This window comes from Boleophthalmus pectinirostris, unplaced genomic scaffold (assembly GCF_026225935.1).
Source record: "Boleophthalmus pectinirostris isolate CB_2022bp ecotype Guang Dong unplaced genomic scaffold, ASM2622593v1 HiC_scaffold_6, whole genome shotgun sequence".
In the NCBI taxonomy this organism is placed as follows: Eukaryota; Metazoa; Chordata; class Actinopteri; order Gobiiformes; family Gobiidae; genus Boleophthalmus; species Boleophthalmus pectinirostris.
The window spans coordinates 27,234,815-27,256,325 of record NW_026571447.1 but is presented as its reverse complement, the minus strand read 5'-3'; the positions used below and the strand labels follow the sequence as shown (position 1 = coordinate 27,256,325).

The 21,511-nt window shown below is 38.3% G+C and overlaps 2 protein-coding genes across 2 annotated transcripts; both read right to left on the bottom strand.

Moving 5' to 3' along the window:
• Window positions 1-11,954: 11,954 nt before the first annotated feature.
• LOC129411807 (transmembrane protein 200C) lies at window positions 11,955-12,781 on the bottom strand. The gene has a single exon (XM_055163889.1). It carries the CDS (start codon window positions 12,779-12,781, stop codon window positions 12,002-12,004), a length of 780 nt encoding a protein of 259 aa, XP_055019864.1. The 3' UTR covers window positions 11,955-12,001.
• Window positions 12,782-17,567: 4,786 nt separating this feature from the next.
• On the bottom strand, window positions 17,568-21,306 carry l3mbtl1b (L3MBTL histone methyl-lysine binding protein 1b). Its single transcript, XM_055164281.1, has 6 exons — window positions 21,088-21,306; window positions 19,860-19,958; window positions 19,209-19,273; window positions 18,590-18,762; window positions 18,398-18,460; window positions 17,568-17,944 (listed from the first exon to the last, which is right to left on the bottom strand). The coding sequence occupies exons 2-6, from the start codon at window positions 19,946-19,948 to the stop codon at window positions 17,816-17,818; spliced, it is 519 nt and encodes a 172-aa protein (XP_055020256.1). The 5' UTR covers window positions 19,949-19,958; window positions 21,088-21,306; the 3' UTR covers window positions 17,568-17,815.
• Window positions 21,307-21,511: the final 205 nt, after the last annotated feature.

The following is a 21,511-nucleotide window of genomic DNA, read 5'->3' as shown; positions in this document are numbered from 1 at the left end:
ATCGAATTGAGTCTCCATTAAGAAACCAGGAGGACAGGAGGAGCAGCGCGACACACAGTGCTAGTGAGCTTGGTGCGAGGGTGTGGGCGGAGTTACAGAGGGCTGTGTCACAGCAGTGCTTGGTCATTGTAAAGACGGTTTTATTTGGATAAAGCTCCACTGTTGTCATGATGCTGCATTCTTCTGCCTTTGCACAACCCAGAATCTTCACATCCAGGACGTCCACTGTCAGGGAGACAAGGGGAGAGCAGAGCTGTTAAATAAAACATGAGACTGGGAAGAAGTAAGTTTGTAACAGTGTCTAGTTGAATTTACCGTTAGCTTTAGCAGAGATGTGACTAAGACTATAACTATTTAACTATATTGCAATATTGCACTATATTAAGATATAGCAGTTATCCAAATTTTCATGTGAGTGCTGTGCTGGGTGCAAAATAAATGATCAAATACACTTTTATAATAACAAGCACTGTAAAAATGCAAAAAGAAAATAATGATTGTCATGATATGACACAATAAGGAAATAACTATTATTCTGTAACATTAATGCAATGACAATATACAGTATCCATCTAGTCCAAGTAGTACTACATTTTTTTATTTGACCTAAGTACTACCAGGCCCAAACCAACACTTAATCTAGACCAAACCAGGTCTAAACCAGACTATAATAAACCTACTGTAGACTTAATCATGACTAAAGTAGGACTAGGAACTAGGATTATCAAATACTAAAACTAGCATCTAAACAAGATTTGAACAAGTATCAAGTATCATTAATCTTAGACAAACTTAACAAGTATGTAGGCATTCATATACGTTTTTCTTCTGCCTACTCTTTTTGATTATCTATCAGTTTTTATTCAGATAGATAAATAAATCAGCCTTAGTATTAATCAAACATAATCCAAGTTTAAAATGTCAGTATCACAGTAACAAAAGTCTGACCGCCGGATACGTCTCAACTAATACAGGACTAAAGCATTACACATGAAACTGTGTTAAAATGAATTAAGTTTGGGGTGCACAGCTCTAGAGATTTAGCAGTTGGTGAACTCAGGCCTGTCACGATAATTACAATATCAACTTATTGTTCAATACATGATAGATGGACAGATGGATGGATACATTTTAGGAGAGGAGTCAGTATTTATCGTGGGTACTTTATACTAGTGGGGCATTTTTTGTTTTTTTGTTTTGTACTCTGATGTCATTTGAGCTGTAGAGAGCTGAATAAATAACTTTTATGACTCACAGATAGAAACTAACTGTAAAAATGACTTAAGTGTTTCATTCTGCTATTGATACTTTGCAGTGACGTCACGCTGGAGATGTTCTATATGTATGTGTATTGGCAGAATGTTCACCAGTTACCATGGAGACACAATAGCAAACACTGACAAATAAGTTTTAAGATTGTCTGAAAACTCAAGAAAATTTGATTTAAAGAACACATTTTCAGGAGCTTGTGATGAATACAAGCAGTTATGGTCCTGTTTAGATTTTAACAAAAAGATGACAGTGACTAAAGTCTAATAAGCTTCAGACAGAGCAGTATTTAGAGTTATTATCACACACCCCAGAAATGTTGATGCCATCAGTTGTATAGTATCTATTTATTTACTTTTTACAAATGTAGAATAGTTTCGGGTTATTGTGTCAGTGTGGTTTCAACATTATCATTTATCATCTATATTTTCATCAGCAATAATTAAGATTGTGTTATGGTGACAGGCAAACGCACCTGCCTTCCCACGGCCCGTGTAGCAGCGCTCTGTGGGGCTGCAGTTGGTTTTGGTGGTGTAGCACGTGTCCCAGAAGCCCAGGTCACATCTAAAACACTCCAGAAAATCTTCATCCTCAAACTCCGCTGTGGCCATCATCTGCTCCAGCTGCTCCTCTTCCTCACCTAATAACAAACCACAACTTATTTCACTTGCTTAAAGTGTATATGCAGGTTTTCATGATTTTCTACTTTGTTTGGTGCGATAGTACCTGTGGTAAATCTTTATCATGTTTTATATCATATTAGGCACTGGAAAAAGCAGTTGAGCAGAAAACTATATGATAGGAGAAGGGAGTTCTAAACTGAATATCTCCACCTATGCCATCAACACATTTAAACCTGCACTTAACAAAATTCAGAATTCCAAAAATCATTGTAGGTCTGGGCAATTTTGCCTAAAATAAAATTGTTGTTTTCTCTTCTTAAAAAAAAAATGCATTTGATTTTAGATTTTTTTGCTCTCTGCACTTAAAATGTTCTATAAACTGCAGAAAACATCTATAATTATTTAAATTCAAGTGGAGCTCCTTTTGGTAAATCGTTTTAGCTTTTAAGCAGAGTACAAAAGCTAAAAGCAGCTAAAGCTGATGTTATTACAATAATTTTTTTATGTATTTTATTATTTTTATTTATTGACAGCAGCCTTTCTTGCATTTCCAGTGCAATTTCCAATGAAAAAAGGAAATAAAATAAATTTTCTTCCAAACAAATCAATTTGAACTTGAAACTTGATTCATTTATTTAATAGATTTTTTGTCCTGCTCTAAGCCATTGCCACCTATTTTTATTAGTCTAATCATAGCTATTGTGTAATTTTTGTTTTTTAATTAATTATTTAATTACCTCTATGTATGTCATATCTGCTGCCTATTTCCAAGCAGGAAGTAAAATAATAAACTTCACCAAAATATTTAGATATGAGTATATAGTAAACATTTAAATAGTAATAGTAAACTTTTAGTAAAATCATTAGTCTAACCTGTCGTTTGCACTTTAGAGCACTTTACTGGCTTGTGGCCATTGTTGCTCCTCAGACAATTACATTACGTAACCAGTCTCTTGACACAGTTGGTACTCAAATAGTGTTTATTTGTTAAGTGACACCAGCAGAAGTGCCAGGCTGGGGCATGATGATGACTTTATTCCATCTGGACTCCTTTTGTTCAATTGTTTCTATGAAAACTATGATCAGCACAAAAGCTTTATTACTCTGAAATACACTGGTATTTACAAAAACAGTTGGCAGGCAAACTAATAATCATACTGTATACCGTATCCATGAGTTTCAAAATGATGGGAAATTAGGACCATTGTGATAGTGATTGACAATTTCAAACTAAATATTAGTAATTTAATATTAATGATTATTAATCATATAATCATATCTTTTGAATGTGAAAAAGTCCCCAAAATGTTGCATCCAGCACAAAGTTGAAATCCATGAAGAGTGCTCTAAGTTGCTTCACAATTGGATGATCTTTTCAGTTACATCTCAGTCAGATTTGCAGCCATAGCTGCCCTGGGGCTGATTGAGAAAACATGGCTACCAATCCACACCGATCGCCACTTTCTCAAATGTCAATAAAACCTGGATATTCAACCCCCAAGGCAAGAAAAATAAAAAAATAAATAAATACATATGAGCTGGAGCTGGAACTGTATTTGCACAACTTCTAATTTAGGGACAACCACTCCTGAGCCACTGTCAGTAAAACTAAATATTTGATCAAGTTTACGATTTCCAATTTATTTCAAGATTTTAAAGGTGCACTATGTAACTTTTATGCTTGTTTCCATGGAGATGTTCTTGCTTTAACTGAATATTTGCCATTAAACGTATCTATCTTTGATTTATTTACAAGAGTTTTCTGATGAAAAACATTAGGAATGTAACAATAACCAAAATATTGTAATATTGTATCGTCAAAAGTGTCAGTAATATCATAGGCTGTCACAATATATCGAATTACAAGGTTTTTTGTTTACATTCATTGCTGTGGTGCAGCAACAGCTTAAAAACTGGCAGAGCTACATAGACCATGATCCTTTGCTCTGTTTTAGTCCAATCTACTTGATAAAACAACTGTTATTAGGCACTTTTAAATCTTAATTATTTGGATTATGACAGAAAAGTAGCATATTCACAATTTTGTTAACTTCCGCAAAATATCGCAATAAATATCGTACCGTGAGATGCATATCGTGAAAATATTGTATTGAGAGATTTGGATATCGTTCCATCCCTAACCCTACCTCAACCTGACCTGCTTGTCTCCATGGAGATAGGTATGTTTAATGCTATTTTATGGAACATTTTAGGCAAAGCAACAACATCTCCTTGGAGAGAAGCATGTGGTGCACCCTTTGCCAGAAAAGTGACATAGTGCACTTTTAATAGACTGTTCAGGAAGTACTTCAGTTTAGCGTTTGCATGTCACTGTCTGGATCGGGGCAGAGTGGCTGTGTTCAGTGCTGTTGCTAACCGATAATCCCTCGGTTAAGATGTAGTTCAGTAAGGCTCACAATCCTTATCCCCTCTCATCTCGTTAGCTGCTGCTAGCTCAGGAGAACAACAAAAAGGGGAAAAGCGTGCGTGATGATGTCAGCCATTGTTCATACATTTACTCTTAAGTAATTGCAGATTGCATTATGGAATTGGTTTTGCTGTAAATTGTCTCCTCTTAGCAATTAGTGTTTTAGATTTAAGTAGTTTGTAAAATAACTCATTACATTTTAAAGCAGACAGGTTGTATCTATAGTAAATAAATCTATAGTAAAATAACTTTTCTTGCGTTTCTTCAAAAGTCTTCAAAAATAATCTAGAAATTATTGTATAAATCAGAAATGCATCAGTGTATACTGTAGTACTAATAATAATGAAACTACCCCATTGGATCTATGAGTCCTTATCTGTGGGTTTCAGACTCATGAGAAATTACGACAGTTGTCACAGCGATTAACAAATTAAAACTAAATATTTTATCTTTTGAAAGGGAAAAAGTTCTCAAATTGTTGCACATACCAGGAAGTTGAAATAAACAGGTGTCAGTGCTGACAAATATATCCAGTCTTACCTTGCAGAGGCGAGAGCATGATGAAGGCGACAAACCAGAAAAATTGTGCTTTCATTTTCTGTGAGTGACTTGTCCCATTGACAGCAGCGTGAGCACTGCTGAGGAGACAGGAAGTAGAACTCAAATTGGATTAGTACGAGGGGCTCACCTGATGGTCTCGAGAGTCTTTGTTCAAACCTGTTACTGGCACTGGTGGAGTTGTGTTTTTGGCCCATGTATGAATGTACTGTACACTGCAAAAGTGAACAACGACAAAGTAACAATGACTGGAATTCAGACATTCATTAAGATGTGAGCACTTTTATGCCTTCAGTTTATTGTTATAGGGATTTTTATTGCAAATTATAAAAACTTGGCTTCACCTGCTTGTGGAGATAATGTTACTCTGTAGAACATTACAGGTAAAGCAATAACGTTTCCATGGAGACACAAGAAAAGTTATGCAGTGTATCTTTATACTGTTAGCTGATCTACATTTTTGGTTTTGTGAAATGTATTAATAGTTGCAATACATTTGTATACACTGAGTGAAAAAATAACACTGGATAACAAAATAATAACAATAAAAAAAACTTTACTAACTAAATAAATCTAAATCTAAATAAAGATTTACATTTTAAATTCAATACTAGACATTGCATTTTTGCAGCATCGCGCAGCTCCAGTGTTAAAGTTGAAAGCCTTTGCTGCTTTATCACTTCATTCATTCACTGTTGCTGACCGCAGTGCAGTTTTAAGTCCCATTTGACCTGATGCTCAACTTTTCTAAGACTCTAGAAATGGGTTTAGATTCGGTCTCTGGTGTCAAGCATTTATTTATAACTTATCTTCTTGTATAATGAAACCAAAATTACATGTGACCACTCAGCCATCAGTTAAGAAGCTTATATGCCCTCTCCGTCTGCTCAGCTGTATGAATGAAAGCGACTATACACACAGGCTATAAGATTCCTACTCCGGGGATCCCAGTGCTGCATAAAGCTTTGTCAGTGAGTTACGTAACACTGGAGTACGCACGCAGAGTCAGGACTTAAGAAATGTTCCTGAAGGCAGAGTTGTTGTTACCACGGCAGCAATATTGATGGCTACTCCTCCTATTTGTCATGTGATCTCATAGAGGATTTCACCTTTGAATCTGTTCTGATCAGAGGATTATTGAATAAGGGCTGGATTTAAGATGACATCATAATATCCAATCCATGGGTTTCAGAATGATGAGAAAGTAGGACCGCTGCCACAGCAATTAACAATTAAATTTTTTCAATGGGGAGAAAGTCCTTCAAATTTGGCATACATACAAAATACCTCTCTAACCTTTTTCAAGTGCCACCTCAAAATATGTAACACTGGTTTAATGTTCTTGCTTTGTAAAGGGAAGAATCTGATATCTGATTAAATTGTGTTCACGTTTTACAATTTGATAATGTCTTAATGTCAAATAGAGGGCAGTGGCATTTGTAACTTTATGGGAGATTTTGTGTTTTTGAAAAAGATATTCAAACTTACACATACACAAATGTTGAACCTTATCATTATTTGTTGGAGATTGGCTCCACAAACATATTAATCTCATGCCTTCGAGTCCTTTCATCTAACAACAATCACGTCTTTGGGGTTGAATAATACCACCACATTGTATGCTTTTATGACCTGCAATTATAGAGTAACAGTGTACAAATATTAGATTCAAAATTTTTTTTTTGCTACAGAGAATACCATGTAACTGGTGAGGAATTTGATGACATCCTCACTTTTTATGGAACTCATAGGAAAAAAAAGTAATAAAAACATTGTAATTACAAGTATTTTTTTGTCTAAAGAGTCAAAACTTATGAACTGTGATTTTATTCGATCACAGAGACTTTAATATGATGACTTTGTGGATCTAATTCTTATAACACCAATATTAACTTATTTCAGCATTTGTGTTTGCATACACAGTAGTGACTCACCCACAGAACTGCACCATATATATGCATTTGCCCTCTCTCTCTCTCTCTATCCATCTTTCATGAATGTGAATATATTAATATCTAATTTGATTTCATAACTTCTGTGTTATAACGGTCACCAATACCAGCATCAGAAAACAAAATCTTTTTAACAAGTAACGAACGTGCTAATTTTGAACAGAGCTCACACTGAGAGGCTCTGGTGGTGGATGTGTGAAGGAGCGAGCTGTATTTCTGAGTGAGAAGTGAGGAGGAGGCAGTTGGGAATCCAGTCAAGAAACTACATTTACATTACCACCAGCGACTCGGTGGGGGGGCAAGACGCTGATGTCAAAACCATGCCCTGGGGGTGTGATGCTGACTGTGGGCACTGCTGTGTCTAAAGTTCTGTTACTCAAGTTAGACTTTAATCTGAGCTTTGTTTTGTTTTCTTACAAAGGACGGACTTAGCTGGAACTATAGGTGAACTGATTTATGTTGTTAAACTAGTCCAACGGTTTTTCAGTTAGTCACTCTCAAATCAATCAAAAAAGTTACATTTATTTATTTATAGTTTAATTTATTTAATGAGTCAGGGAGAGTGCACAATATACATTAACCTTAACTGGAGAGATGCATTGTACCAGGTTGTAGCACCAGTGCTAATTTCCACCTGTCGTCCCTGGGCAGGATCACTGATTGATTGTATTTAATTGACCTTCGCTATCAGCTATCAGTTATTCTTCCTGGAGACCTATGTAGCATGTTTTGGCCTGATGGGGGAAAGTGGAGCGCCTGGAGGAAACCCATCCAGACACAGGGAGAAACTTGCAAACTCCGCCATCAAACTTGGAACCTTCTTGCTGTGAGGCATAAGTGCTAACTGCTCAGCCACCGTGCCGCCTCTCTGTTACATTTACTGGAGTGAGATTTTCAGAAAACTTTTCAGGCACCCTACTTATACTCCTACTCGTGTAAAGGTTTTGGTTACTCACTGTGACTAAGTCTAGTGACAAATGGCAATATTAAATTGTGTGTGACTCTGCATCAGTTCTTCAAGACATGATTATATATTTTCCTCACATTTGTATCCTTTCAAATCAGAAATTGAATATTGAGTGCCGACAGTTACTCTTTAAGTTATACTTGCTTGAGTAGTACTTTTTTTTACTCTTACTTGAGTAATTTCTTGGACTCTAATTTTTAGAATGTTGTTTACTGGTTTAAAGGGCTTATATTATGCTATTTTCTGATGTTATAATGTTGTTTCCTCATCAAAACCATACGTGGAGTTTTATTTTGTTTCACACAGATCAAGGCTGACACCCTAAACTGAAAACATGATGTGTTTTTAAACTCCATTTACCTTCAATAGAATCATGTGGATAATTTCAGCTCTGGAATTGCCAATCTCTACTGAACCAAACATAAAAGGTAAAAGGTAAAAGGTGTTAATGTGAAAACTACCAGTTTGTGACATCACAAGTTGGATCAGTTAGAGCATTTTGAGCTTTGGAGATGTAGACAGAGTGTGTGACTGTGTGAATGAAACAAAACAAAACTCCGGGTTTGTTTATGAAGAGGCAACAACATTATAACATGGGTTAAAGCTCACAGTAATCCTCTTTGTGTAACATAGGACCTTTAAAGTAACATTAAATTCATGTCCATGCTAGTGTGTCCAAAGGTGGTCGAGTTTAAAAAGATGTTTTACTTAATTACTTATTAGCACAAATATGTTACACAAACGCTAATGGAAAAAGTTACAAGTTAAGCCACTAAACTTCCACCTGGTGTTTTTCTCTGTAAATGGGAAAATGTGTGGCTGTGGCTCAATGACTCCCCTCTCCAGTCTCAAGTCATCATCTGGAACCCAGCAGGAACCCAAACAAAAACAACTTAAAACTAGTCCTTAAACACCTATAAAACCCTCTGCCTCATCCCCAGCGTAATTAGAAGGAGAATGCTGCTGATAATTAAAATCCTCTTTAGTTTTCAAGCCTGTTTTAAATACCAAATTGTTGTTTATTTGGATTGTTGTGCAGTTATGTGATCTTGGAGTGGTGTAATATCTGAATAAAGCGTAGGAATGATGAGCAGATGAAAGGTCAGGTTTGTGGGAGAGGTTTTTCACAGAGCTGCTGTCAGAGCAACTCACTGTTGTTCAATGACTGTTGTAATTTAAAATGCTTTAGGATCTCACTCCATCATGTTTGGAGGTGGCAAACCACCTTTTAAAGTGAGAATTTAAAATATATGAATCATTAAAATACTGCAAGCGTGTTTTGCACTGAGCTGAGTTGGAGTTGCTGAGCTAGAAGTGGGTGATATTGTAAAATAAAATAGATTAGACTGCTTTCTGTTTAATGCAGTTTCACTCTCAAACACAGACATTTCTCCTTTTGGCCAGAGTCTTTCTAAATAAGTGACAGCTAAAATTAAAGGTGCATGATGTAACCTTTCTGATGGAGGATCCACCACCTGCTTGTCTGTATAGAGATGTTATTGCTTGCTTATAATATTCCATAGTTTGGCATTAAACTTATCTTAACGCAAGTAACATATATACAGTCATAGATGTTTTATTGGTACAAAACACCTTGACCAACATGCATTCTCGCTGTGACCTGGGCACGTCTCTCCACGGATCAGACCTGGAACTTTACCTGGTTCGGTTACTTGCCTGTCTCCATGATGATGGATAAATCATGTTTAGTGGAACATTCCAGGTAAAGAGATAACGTCGCCATGTAGGGGTGTGCAAAAATATTGGAATATTGATATATTGTATCGTTTAATGTGCTGATACAGTATTGATATATTTGGTATATTTTACTACATTATTTTGTTACAGCGCTACAGTTTTGTTGCTTGTTCAGAAGAAGGAAACTTGTTTATGCGACATATTTGACATTTTCACTGTTTTGATGATTAAAAGGTTTCTATTTCATATTCACTTTGCACAAGTAGTTTAACAAAGACTTTTAGTATCACAGTCACGATTTATCCTTTAGTTTTAATTTTTCTGTAGTGAACTGATTTGAAATATATCGTATTGAATCGAAAGTGCACTGTATTGAGGTATATATTGTATCGTGGCCTATGTATCGAGTTATGTATCGTATCGTGGCCTATGTATCGAGTTATGTATCGTATCGTGGCCTATGTATCGAGTTATGTATCGTATCGTGGCCTATGTATCGAGTTATGTATCGTATCGTGGTCTATGTATCGAGTTATGTATCGTATCGTGGTCTATGTATCGAGTTATGTATCGTATCGTGGTCCTATGTATCGAGTTATGTATCGTATCGTGGTCTATGTATCGAGTTATGTATCGTATCGGCTCAACTTCTTAATGATACCCAGCCCTATCACCATGGAGAAAAGCAGGTCACCAAACCTTTAACCTATCACATTGATCTTTCAGAAGAGATCACGTCACAATATGTCCGTGTGTGCGTCTAATTAGAAAACATTTTTTGTCTGATAATGAGGAAGTGTGTGTTAGCATGCTAAGATAAGGTAAATGAGTATTACAAACTGTTCAAAATGGACAAGTTCTGTTTTATCATGTTTTAAGACACTAAAAATCAGGTACAGTGTCTTTAATTGTGGTAAAATAGATTCAAGAAATATATACTTTGTTTTGTTTTTGTCACTTTCCTATAACAGTGAAGGGCATTTGCGATTATTGGACAGCTCATGTTTGTCCTGTTTACAGTGAAACACAATTTGAGATAAAAAGCAGATTATAGAATGAAGATTAGATAAAGACTGATTTAAAGTCTAATCCTGCTCAGCCTCTTAAGTGAGCCTCTTCAGTTAAAGCAGAAGTAGAAGATGCTGCTACTACCTGAGCGTGCAACACCCAGCGGGCAGATATCCTCTCCGATCCTTCCTGCAGTCCTAATATGGCCAAATAGGGATTGTCTTAAAGGGATTTACAGAGCCCGTTCCAAAAGACGAATCGTGAGTTGACATCAAAAGGCATCGCGCGTCGATCTACGGCTGAGTCAGAGCAAAATGTGGGACAAAACAGCATTTCTGCAGAGACTGAGTCAGATTGCACCACCAGCAACACTTTGTTTATTCAGGAATGCTTCATCTTCAGATCTGCATGTAAAATAAATGAATTTGAATTAGGGGTGGGCGTTATAAATGTTTAAATACCATTGTGATATGACCCTGTGATGATCTGCCAATCTGTAGAGATCAGTATATCGTGATTTTGGTGCTTTCCTGTTTAATTCAGTACTGTAAACTGAAACTCAGACACTTTTCCCCACCCACTCCTCCTATTGATCAGCCTCTGTCATTATCAGAGGAGTGAGTGACAGGTGGATTTAACCAATCACAGTGAAGCGTAAACTCTCAAAAGAAGAAAATAGCTAGAGTTATTTCTTAACAGAGGTGGTAGAGCAACCAGATTGTACTCAAGTCAGAGTAAAGTTACTTCAAAATAAAGTAGAAGTAACTAGCAGTGGTAGAGGAAAGTTTCAAGTAAGAATAAAAATATATTTCAAGAAACTACTAGCAAACAAGTCTGGTAATTTCAAAGGACAGACCACGAAAATGAAAAACTAAATCACAGCTGAGGGAGCAGTGCAAGAAACATAAATCTTAAAATAATTTCATATTGTCAACATAAAGCTTTTGTCCCTTGTACTTACTCACAACGTGATACTGATTCCAATACCACAAAAATTAGAAAAACACTGTTTCTTTAGACAATGAATGTGATTTTCAGTATCAGATAATAGTACTTTCTTTTATCTGTGTAATCCCTCAGTCATCCACAGCGTATACTAGTCTGTGTAGTCCTATACTTGCTCGGATTCAGCTCAAAGTCATGGAAAAGTTTAATTTCTGTCCTGTAAATGTGTTTTTTTAGTATGTTGCTCAAATGAATCTAGTTTCACTACTAATTTGTACTAGTTTTTATACTTTTGGCAACCCAACATTGTAACCAAAACTTTTACTTAAGTAAAAGCACTACACTGTAAAATACAATACTCAAGTAGGAGTAAAAGTATGGTGTATGGTATTTAACTGAGTAAATCTAACTGAGTACTACCCACCTCTGATTATTAAAGGCAGTAAAAAGCCACACATTGAACAAAAAAAATCAATACAATTCTTAAACCATATGTAATTCTCGTGCTATCGCCCACCTCTAATTTGACTAACACAGAGCACATTATTGTTCTTCAAAGTTCTGCTGGCAGAGGTGATGCTGTCCGTTTGTTATAGTTGACCTCCGTAGAGTTATAGGAGTCCGAGCAGATAGAAGACCGAGTTACTGAGGGGCAGGGGGAGGGTGGGGACTGAGGTCGGGGCTCTTGGTGGTACAAAACACAAGCCAAAAGAGTCTGCCCCTTCTCTGCTCCTCGCTGTGTGTCCTGCTCTTCACTTCCCCGTTGAAGAAGAGGTGTAACTGATCGGTTGCTTCTTTGGGCTATTGGTACAGGAGGAGGAGGAGGAGGAGAGCCACTGTTATTTTGAGAGAGGGGAAGTAAATGCGCCGGAGTTGCCCATGCTGCCTGCTCTCCATCCTGACCTCCAAAACTATCCTCCCATCCCGCTCCTCCTTTCAAATCCTCGAGATCGTCAAATTTTTCTTGCCGCTTCACCTCCCTGTCCCTGTTTTCGTAGAGCAACGTCGCCGAACAGATGAAAATGAACAAGCCGATGCCCATCACGATAGGCCCGGCCAGCTTCATCCTCTCCACGTGCGTGCTGCCTCGCCCTCCTACGGCGGGTTTGGGGGGCGCGGAGACGTATCCCGCCACAGCGACGCACATGCCCACCAGGACCACGCAGACCCCCAGCATGAGCCACACCCCGGGGGCAGAGCGCAGGGGCAAGCGGGTGCGGAGGGTTTTCTTCGGGTGGCGATGGCAGGAGGTGGGGCAAGCAGCAGACGAGGAAGATGATTGGGTGGATTTGGAGGAGGAGGGGCTACACACAGGACTAGCAGCAGCAGTCATCCTCTGGCTTTAAACTAGACAGAAAAAACACACACATAAAGTTAAGTTATGCTGTAAAACAATACGTACGAACAACAGGTATGATAGTATCTTTTAAGGCATGATGTAACTATTTGAGTTGGGGGTTCGCTACCTGCTTGTCTCCATGGAGATGTTGTTGCTTTACCTGGGATGTTTCACAGTAAATGGTCACATGTTTATACTGCACTTTTCCACCTTCAAGCCACTCATCGTGCTTTACAACAAGGAACCACTCACCTATTCACACACACATTCACACACCAGTGTACGCAAACACTGGGGACGAGGTGGAGTAAGTGTCTTGCCCAAGGACACAACGAGCAGAGCACAAGAGCAGAATTCAAACCAACAACCTTCAGATAAATGGACGCTCTACCAACTGAGCTACTTTCGCCCTCCGTGTGACATTAAACTTATTCAACCATGTTACATTATAAAATTAAAAGTAAGGCTGCAACGATATCCATATCTCTCGGTATGATATTATCGCGATAGGCATCTCACGATACGATATTTATTGCGATATTTTGGAGAGGCTAATATAATTGTAGATAGGACAGTTTTCTGTTTTTAAAATACCTTGACAAGATTTTGGTTTGAATTATTACTGTCATAATCCCAAGAATTCAAGTAAAAAACATATCTCTTCACGTTGTCTGTGCTGAAATGAATCATGGGATATGTAGTTCCTTATGTTTATTAGGTGTTGCTACTATAAAACAATTCCTTTAAGCAAAGAAACTTGTGATTCGATATATTGTGACATCCAATATCACGATACGATATCACGACATTTTGGTTATTGTTACATCCCTGATTACAAGTATTAGTGGCTAAAAATGTCTTGAAAAACACGCATTCTCACTGTGACCAGGCTCACCTCTCCACAGATCTTACCTGTAACATGACCTGGTGGCATCATGTGTGAAGCAATAACATCTCCAGAGACAAGCTGGTTGCGGAGCGTCCATCATAAAAGTTAAATTTTGCAGCTTTAACAATAGAACCTTGCTAAAAATTCTGTTAAATTACTGCTTTTTCCTATTACTTAATAACACCATAGTGTTTTAAAGCACTTTCTGTCACTGAACATTGTATTATTCATTCACTCCACACACGCACACACGCACACACACACACACACACGCACACACGGTGAACTACTGTAGCCATATCGGCCTCTTTGACCACCAATGACTCACTCCCACAAGTGTCTTGCCCAGGGACACAACAGTATCCACTGATCAACATTCTGGTTATAAAACGACCACTTTTAAATCTTTAAAGCCTATTTGAAACATTTCCTAAAATACAGTGTTACTGATGAATTTTAAATAATTGATCATTTGGTGAGAAGACTTATTTCTATTAAAACATGTTTAAGATCACAGTATAAAACACAAAATGATTGGCCAACACTTGATTTCTAAATACAAATGACTGGGCAGACAAAGTTAACATCATTAAGTCCCGTTATCTTCATAATAAGAATAAGGGGGTCTATGGGAGAAAACGAGCCCATTGCAGCTCCACTCATGTCCCTGGAGTTGTATAAAGCGCCCACACATCACCGCAAATTGACTGAACTCCCCCCCTTTGTATCACTACATTATCACTAACAAGAATAGTCATATGTTTATTTTTGGGGTCTTGCTGTGATCGGTGCCCATGTCCAATTAAGCAACAGGACGATCAAGACGCGATAACTGGACCCAAGTAAGTCATAATTCACCGGTGGATTGGCGTACACTGTTGCTGACTACACAACACTGCAGTTCCTCCACTCTCAATTTAACATTCAGACAGTGTACTTGCCTTGTTTTGGTCGCATTCCCGCAGCAAAAACTGTCTCCTCTGCATTATCAACACGAATAATCCCGAGTTGCACTATTCTCGTAATTCCCTGCACACTTCTTGATTTGTCGCGAAATAAAATCCACTTTTTCCTCCCAAGAAGTCCCGTTCACGCATGACGAGCTTCAGTGTGCGGATTTTTGTGTTGCCGTGCGTAATCTAAGAGTGCCAAAATAACGCAGGGGGGTAAAAGATTGTAAAGGGGAGAGCGGTGTTGTTGGGAAAGTGGTGCATAGCTGGTCCCTGGCTCTCTCCTCTTCGTCTCTGCGCTCGCTGCGTGTTGTGCGCTTTGCAGCTCATGTTTTGATTAGTGTGCGGAGAGGAGGGGGTCGTGGGAATGAGCCCGGCGCAGGCCAGTCCCACGGTGAACGCGGTTATTCTGAGATACCTCTACAACTATTCCCAAAAGTCCCGTCTCAAGTACATGTCTTGAAACATAATTGGCCCAATATGTCAACATAACCATTTTTATTTATTTTAATTATATAAACTCCAGAAAACACCATGATCCTTACGTAAGTCCAGGGGTAGGGTAGGGTTACAGCATTACAGGGGGTAATTAGGAGGAGAGATTAATTCAGTTTAGTGTAGGATGACCAGACTTTCTAAAGCAAAAACTGGGACACCCCCGGTTTGTGGGGATTGATAATAATAGAACTGTGAAACGAGTGCGTAATTAAGGAAAATTATCATGCACTCGACTCGTTCATGACTAACTTGAAGTCAGTATAGCCACATTTTCTTGATTTTTGAGCAGCATTTCTGTAGTTTACCTCAACAAATGATAGTTTATGCCTCTTTACTGTTGGCAGGTATCAAATTGGTCAAAAATAGGGACATTTCTTGTGTAAAACTTGGACAAATAAGTGGTTTTGGATAAATCTGCTGGGACAAGGGGACACAGGGCTCAAAACTGACTCTGTCCCGGGTAAATAGGGACGTCTGGTCACTCTAGTTTAGTGTGCATTATAATGAAATGACATTGATTAAAGATGCACTGCGTAACTTTTCCGATGGAGTGACTACCATCTGCTTGTCTCCACTGAGATGCTTTGCCTGAAATGTTACGCTGTATGGCATTTACCATCTTGCATCAGTTCATTTAGATGTTTCATTGCTAGAAAACCATGCATACTTACTGCGAGTGGATTCACGTCTCCATAGATCTTAGTGGTGTCCCCTGCTTGTAACCATGGAGATACAGTATAGAAATGTAATGCCCTATTGGACCTTACAAAACTTACACCTTTTAAGATGAATTCGTGTTGTTGCTTGTTCAGTGATTTAATACAAATATTTTTTCAAAGATGCCACAGCAAAAAAATGTGAATACTTTGTGTTTTACTTGGTGGAATCCATCTGGTCTCGCAGCATTAGGATTCGTTCGCTCGACAGTAGGCAGGTACTTTTTTAAATTCAACCAATCCCTGCTATTTGGTCGTGATGTATGTAATGCGCCACTAACAGGACTAACTGGTATATTAAGCTTTTAGCAAATCCCGTAGGAAGAAGGGCAATAACGTCTTACCCCTTGATAAATCTCCAAACATTCTTTTTGTTCCGACTTTAAATCCTCAATCTCGGGAATCGTTGCCAAAACAGAACGTATGGCTCTTTGCTGATTGACTGGTGCCCGGACTCACACTTCAGGGGTTCTTGCAAACCCTCTAATGTATTCCGATTCCTGACCTAGTCGCTGCAGAGAAATGAAATTGAGCGGAGGCACTGGGTAGCACCAGCCTGGCTAGCAACTTTGATCCTGTTATTCAAAAATATGTGTAATTCTTAGTTCTTGCTGCATGAAATTTCAATCACTCTCTCTGAAATAACTGGAAACCCTTGTAGTGTCCACCTTATTTATTTCACCCATTCACACGTTCAGCCACAGCCTCTCGGAGCCAGATCCTCGTACCTTTAAATACATAAATAAAGCTGTTTGCTTATAAACAGATACAGTCGTTACATTCCAATCGCTGAAAACACGGCTTCACAAGACATTGATTTTGTTTTGTTTTTTTCTAAAATCTTTGCAGGAACAGAGGCGCAAATTTCAAGTTCAGAGTTTTGTCCTGCCACCAGAACATTTGCATATCCAACAGGAACACTTCAATCTGATGGAAAGTTACATGAGGTCTCTAATCTGATCTGTTATTTACATGTGTAGAGTCAAAATATTTTCAAACCAACAAAAATGAAACACAGCTTTTTTTTACATTCAGATTCATGTGCCTTTTCAGAAATGTAAAACACAAATAAAGGGTTCTTCCACCAAAATCTTGCTTCAATTTGCCCTTGAGATAAATGTCCTCAGTGAAATGGGCTGGTGAAGAACTGCCACACTTACGCACACCGACATAAAAACACAAGATCACGTCACACACACTGTATTCAAATGAGCCAATAACTCTTCCACAGCACTCCTGAACAGAAAATCTAAAGCTCCACTCGGTAACTTTGGGTGGTATAAGGTTGTCACTTATTGCTGTGCTTGAAATGTTCCACAGTATGGCATTAAACTTATCCACAAGTCAAATCTATGAAGAAGCGATCCAATAAGAATGCAGGTTTTCAAGGTATTTTTTATGCGCTGTAATTGAATAAATGTGAGAAAAACATGTTAATGCCATATTGTGGAACATTCCAGGTCAAACAATTACATCTCCGTGGAGCAAGCAGGTGGTGGACCCTTCACCAGAAAAGTTACACATTGCAGCTTTAAGCATTCAGATAAACTAACCCCCTGCTTTGTCACTGGTCTCGCGGTCACATTATCGTAACCTCCTCACGATTGTATCTGCAGCATTTTAAAAAACAGTTGCCCTCTAAAAGCCGTGACAACAAGATGCTTGATCCGTCTGCTCTGAGCCCAAGCACCATTTTAGAGAGGAAAACAGTTAATTAATAAACTGTACAATGTTCAGAAATATTATTAAAAGGTGCATATAGGGGTATGGTTACGTAAACATACACAATGCAGGTATTCTTCTGTTATCCACTTCCTCGGGTTAGCCGCGCTGTCCGTCATGGAGAAGAGGAGAGGGGAGGAAAATGGCTTCCACTTGTAGCTCTCAACACGTTGGTGAGGGCAGAAAAAAAACAACTAAAGTCTCTTTGTATTAAAAGTCTAGATTTGAGTCACTAGAGCCCAGAGCTGGGTCTCTACTCCTCGTCTGCGTTCTTCAGCATCAGGATGGAGTTGTAGATCTTGAGGGCGGGACCCAGTTTGATTGACAGGATCTTGACTATATCACTTTGTGTGAGCAGCAGAAAGGCCTCACCGTCGATTTGCTAATAAAATGTTAAATTAGCAAATTAGAATTACAATTCTGAAAAATTAATAAAACCAATTGTGAACATTTTTTCAAGTACAGTTTTCTGCCCCAGTACTGATGTGCTGTAAAAGCAGCTCTTAGGGTCAAAATGAGACCACCCGCCTCCGAGTTTAATATAGACATAAATTATAAAGTACAAGCATAAAGTACAAAAGTGCTGTAGCTATAAACCGTGCACTGGGGGTGGGAGTGGAAAAAATCTGATTTCTTCCCACTCCCTTTTCGAGCTTTTTTTGTTTGTCCTTATTGTAAGTGTACAAATGGTACAGAAAAGTTTTGTTATTATAAGTACTGTAATATTAAGTTGACAAGGGCGGTAATGTGTGAAAATGGATTTGAACAATTAAGAAGTTTGAAATAAATAATTGATCAATGAAAGATCAGAACTGTATTAGAAAACATGTCTCACCTCTGTTTTAAATGTAGCAGCATGTTCTTTACATCCAGGCAATCCTTTCACAAAACCAGACACCTGAAACGAATCAAAATACAAATATTATCATTTGCATCAATCTCTAAATATTCAGCAGAAAAAAAAATGGAAATCATTGATAGAGTATTAGTATCAATCACTAAACAAATGCTCATGCTGATGTCTGACCTCCTCTGCGCTCCAAGTGGCGACTCTCTTGGCAGTGAGCCCCAGGACCTCGGGCAGCAGCTGGCAGTGTTTGTCCCAGCAGAGGGCCACTCGGTGAGGGGGAGAGGCGGAGATGCCTGGGGAAAACACAGACTCATGGAGCGCCTGCTGGAAGGAGATTTCCTCTGGAGAAGCTACAAAGAGGACACAGACTTTAGTTCCGGAGATTCCTTAAAGAGCCCATATTACATTATGTTCTGATCTGTTATAATGCTGTTCCCTCGTGCTCCACTCTGTGTTTAAACTCCACACAACTTCACTAGAATCATTAGAATAATTGTAGCCCTGGAACTGCCAATCTCTACTGGACTAAACGTAAAAGGAGCTGTTCACTTGAAAACTACTGCTTCATGACATCACAAGGTCGAACAAATCATCTTGATTTTTAAGGGTGCAGACGGCCTAAAAATTCCAGATTACTCAAACGTGTGAATAAAACAAACCACAACTCTGGAGATAACAGCATTATAACATGGTTTAACATTCATAAGAGACAGTTTTGCATAATATAGGTCCTTTAAGGCTTTATAATAATGTGTCAATAAGATAAGATAATAATTTAAACGGTTACTGCACGTACCTTTGCCATCACCAATCTCCTCTTTGACATAGTGCATCTTTAGGTATTTTGGAGGTGGGGCAGACCTGAAAACATTTAACAACATAACTTTTTTTTGGTTGACTGGGCAATGTCTTTTTTTTTATTCAAACAGAATTCTGACCAGCCATAATTACACCAGTAGTTACGCTTTGATTTATAGTTTATCAGTTACAGATAGAAGTATTTGTTTAATTAAAAGTTATGTTTAAATTGATTGTGGTTGATGTCTAGTCATGAATCAGATGTAACTTACAAAATATGGCTAACATTTGTGTAGAAAAAGAGTCAGTAACCCAAATTAAAATCTAATTGGCCAGTGTCTATGCCTGTCACAGTAACAACAATTGAAGTGCTATATATTATTACACTCAGAAAGTATGATAAACCCTTTTCTAATAAAGTATAGTTAAAAAAAAATGAAACCCAAGCTGCAGCAAATAAAATAATCTTATAAAAATACAAAAAAAAACCCTACTTGTGTAAAGAAAATTCACACTTGATAAATGTTGAGGTCCAGAATACACAGTTCCAGCTTCATTTACTGAATGATAAGTTGATAGAAAAATGATCGTGACAGGCCTCCAACTGTCAAAGTTAAACCCTGTGTATTTTACAGTGACTGTACAATACCGTTTAGGTCTGGATGTAGCATGGTTCTGCTCACTGGCTCCCCCTGCTGGCTCCGGGTGGCCAGTACGTCCACCGCGCTCTACTTCCATCACTGGTTTCCTAGCAACACAGAAAACCCACTCAAACCTGGAACAGAGGAGTGCGATGCCTGCACTGCACCGAGGAAGCTCCAGGGACCAACAGGGAGGGTGTGGGTGAATCTCAAATAGAGAACACGAACTATGTATACGTTTTGACAGATCTGAGAGCCTCCTTCTGTTAAAATCGCACAATGTGTGATATAAACGGAAATATGGCGGCTTTGTTACGGAGGGAAAATGTATCTCCATTATTTATGCGCTGACAGAAGTCAAGGAGGAGGAAGAATAGATTTATGATCAGCAACATTTTGCGATTTCAGAGTTACTCTTTTATTCATCTACAAAAAGTTAAGAAACCTAAAATTAAATATCAGTGTCAAAATAAAATAAAATTACAATCATTCAATAATGGTAATGAACTAAACCCTCATTATAACTTAAAAAATATACTACCCACACAACATATTAACAGGATTTACAGCTTTTAGGAGAGTTTTAAAGAGCAAAATAGCACACGGATCATTCAAAACAGATTTTTTACAATGGCATTATTGCAATTGATTGGATCGAAATGCGTAACATTATCAAGATTTGGTAAACTGATCATCTCCACAGGAATCATGTATATGGCTTCATTCACCACATTAAAACCAGAACTTAACTGGGACTAAAAGTGAATCCAACCCAGGAGTAATCCAAGTCTACCTCAAGACTAAACTGGGATCCAACCAGAACAAGTGCGAACGCTGCTTATGACTGACAGTTTATCCTAGACATTGATCGATTTTTTTTATTTTTTATAGCCAATGGTGATATAGATTGTTTGTCCAGAGCAACAGATGGCCGATAAATTCTGCTGACATTTTTGGCTGAATCTGATTATTTTCCTCAAATTATTTAATTTAAATTTACTACAAACTCACACCACAAACTTATCAGAGAACTATGTAGTCAGATTTTGAGATATCATCTCTTTGCACAAAAGTGTTCAAATAAAGCATTATGTCTAGGGAGCAGGTGGGCCAAAGCAAAATATCGGCCTTGGTTGGAAATTGAAAGCAGATAGACAGGCAGATATTTGGACTGTTTAGCATATGTGCTATCTCGGGTGTAAAGAGTAGATTTGTGTAAATTTGTGTGCATGTCACCTGTTGTGGGAGTCGTCAGCTCCTTCCAGCGTCTCGTAGGCAGAGGAAGGCTGTGCGTTTGGGGCATCAGGGCGTCGTCCTCGGGGCAGGGGGCCACTCAGGGTTACGGGTCGCTCGCCACTGAGGCGATCCGGCAGCAAACTGTCTTTGTTCAGGTTCAGCTCTGAGTAAGGGCAGCTCACCTGACTGAGAGAGGAGAAGGGATAAACACAACTTCTACAAAACTATTCCCTCTCTCCATATTTGTTGTTAAACCTTTGGAGGATACAAGTAGGAGGCAGCGGTCGACTGGTCAGTGCTGAATTTTTCATAATTTAGTCCACTAGTCAAATGATTATTTCTACTGTACATCTTTTGTCTTTTGGAATACATTATCAACTAGTCCTAGATATGAGGATACACGAGGATAGACATACTGAGCTGC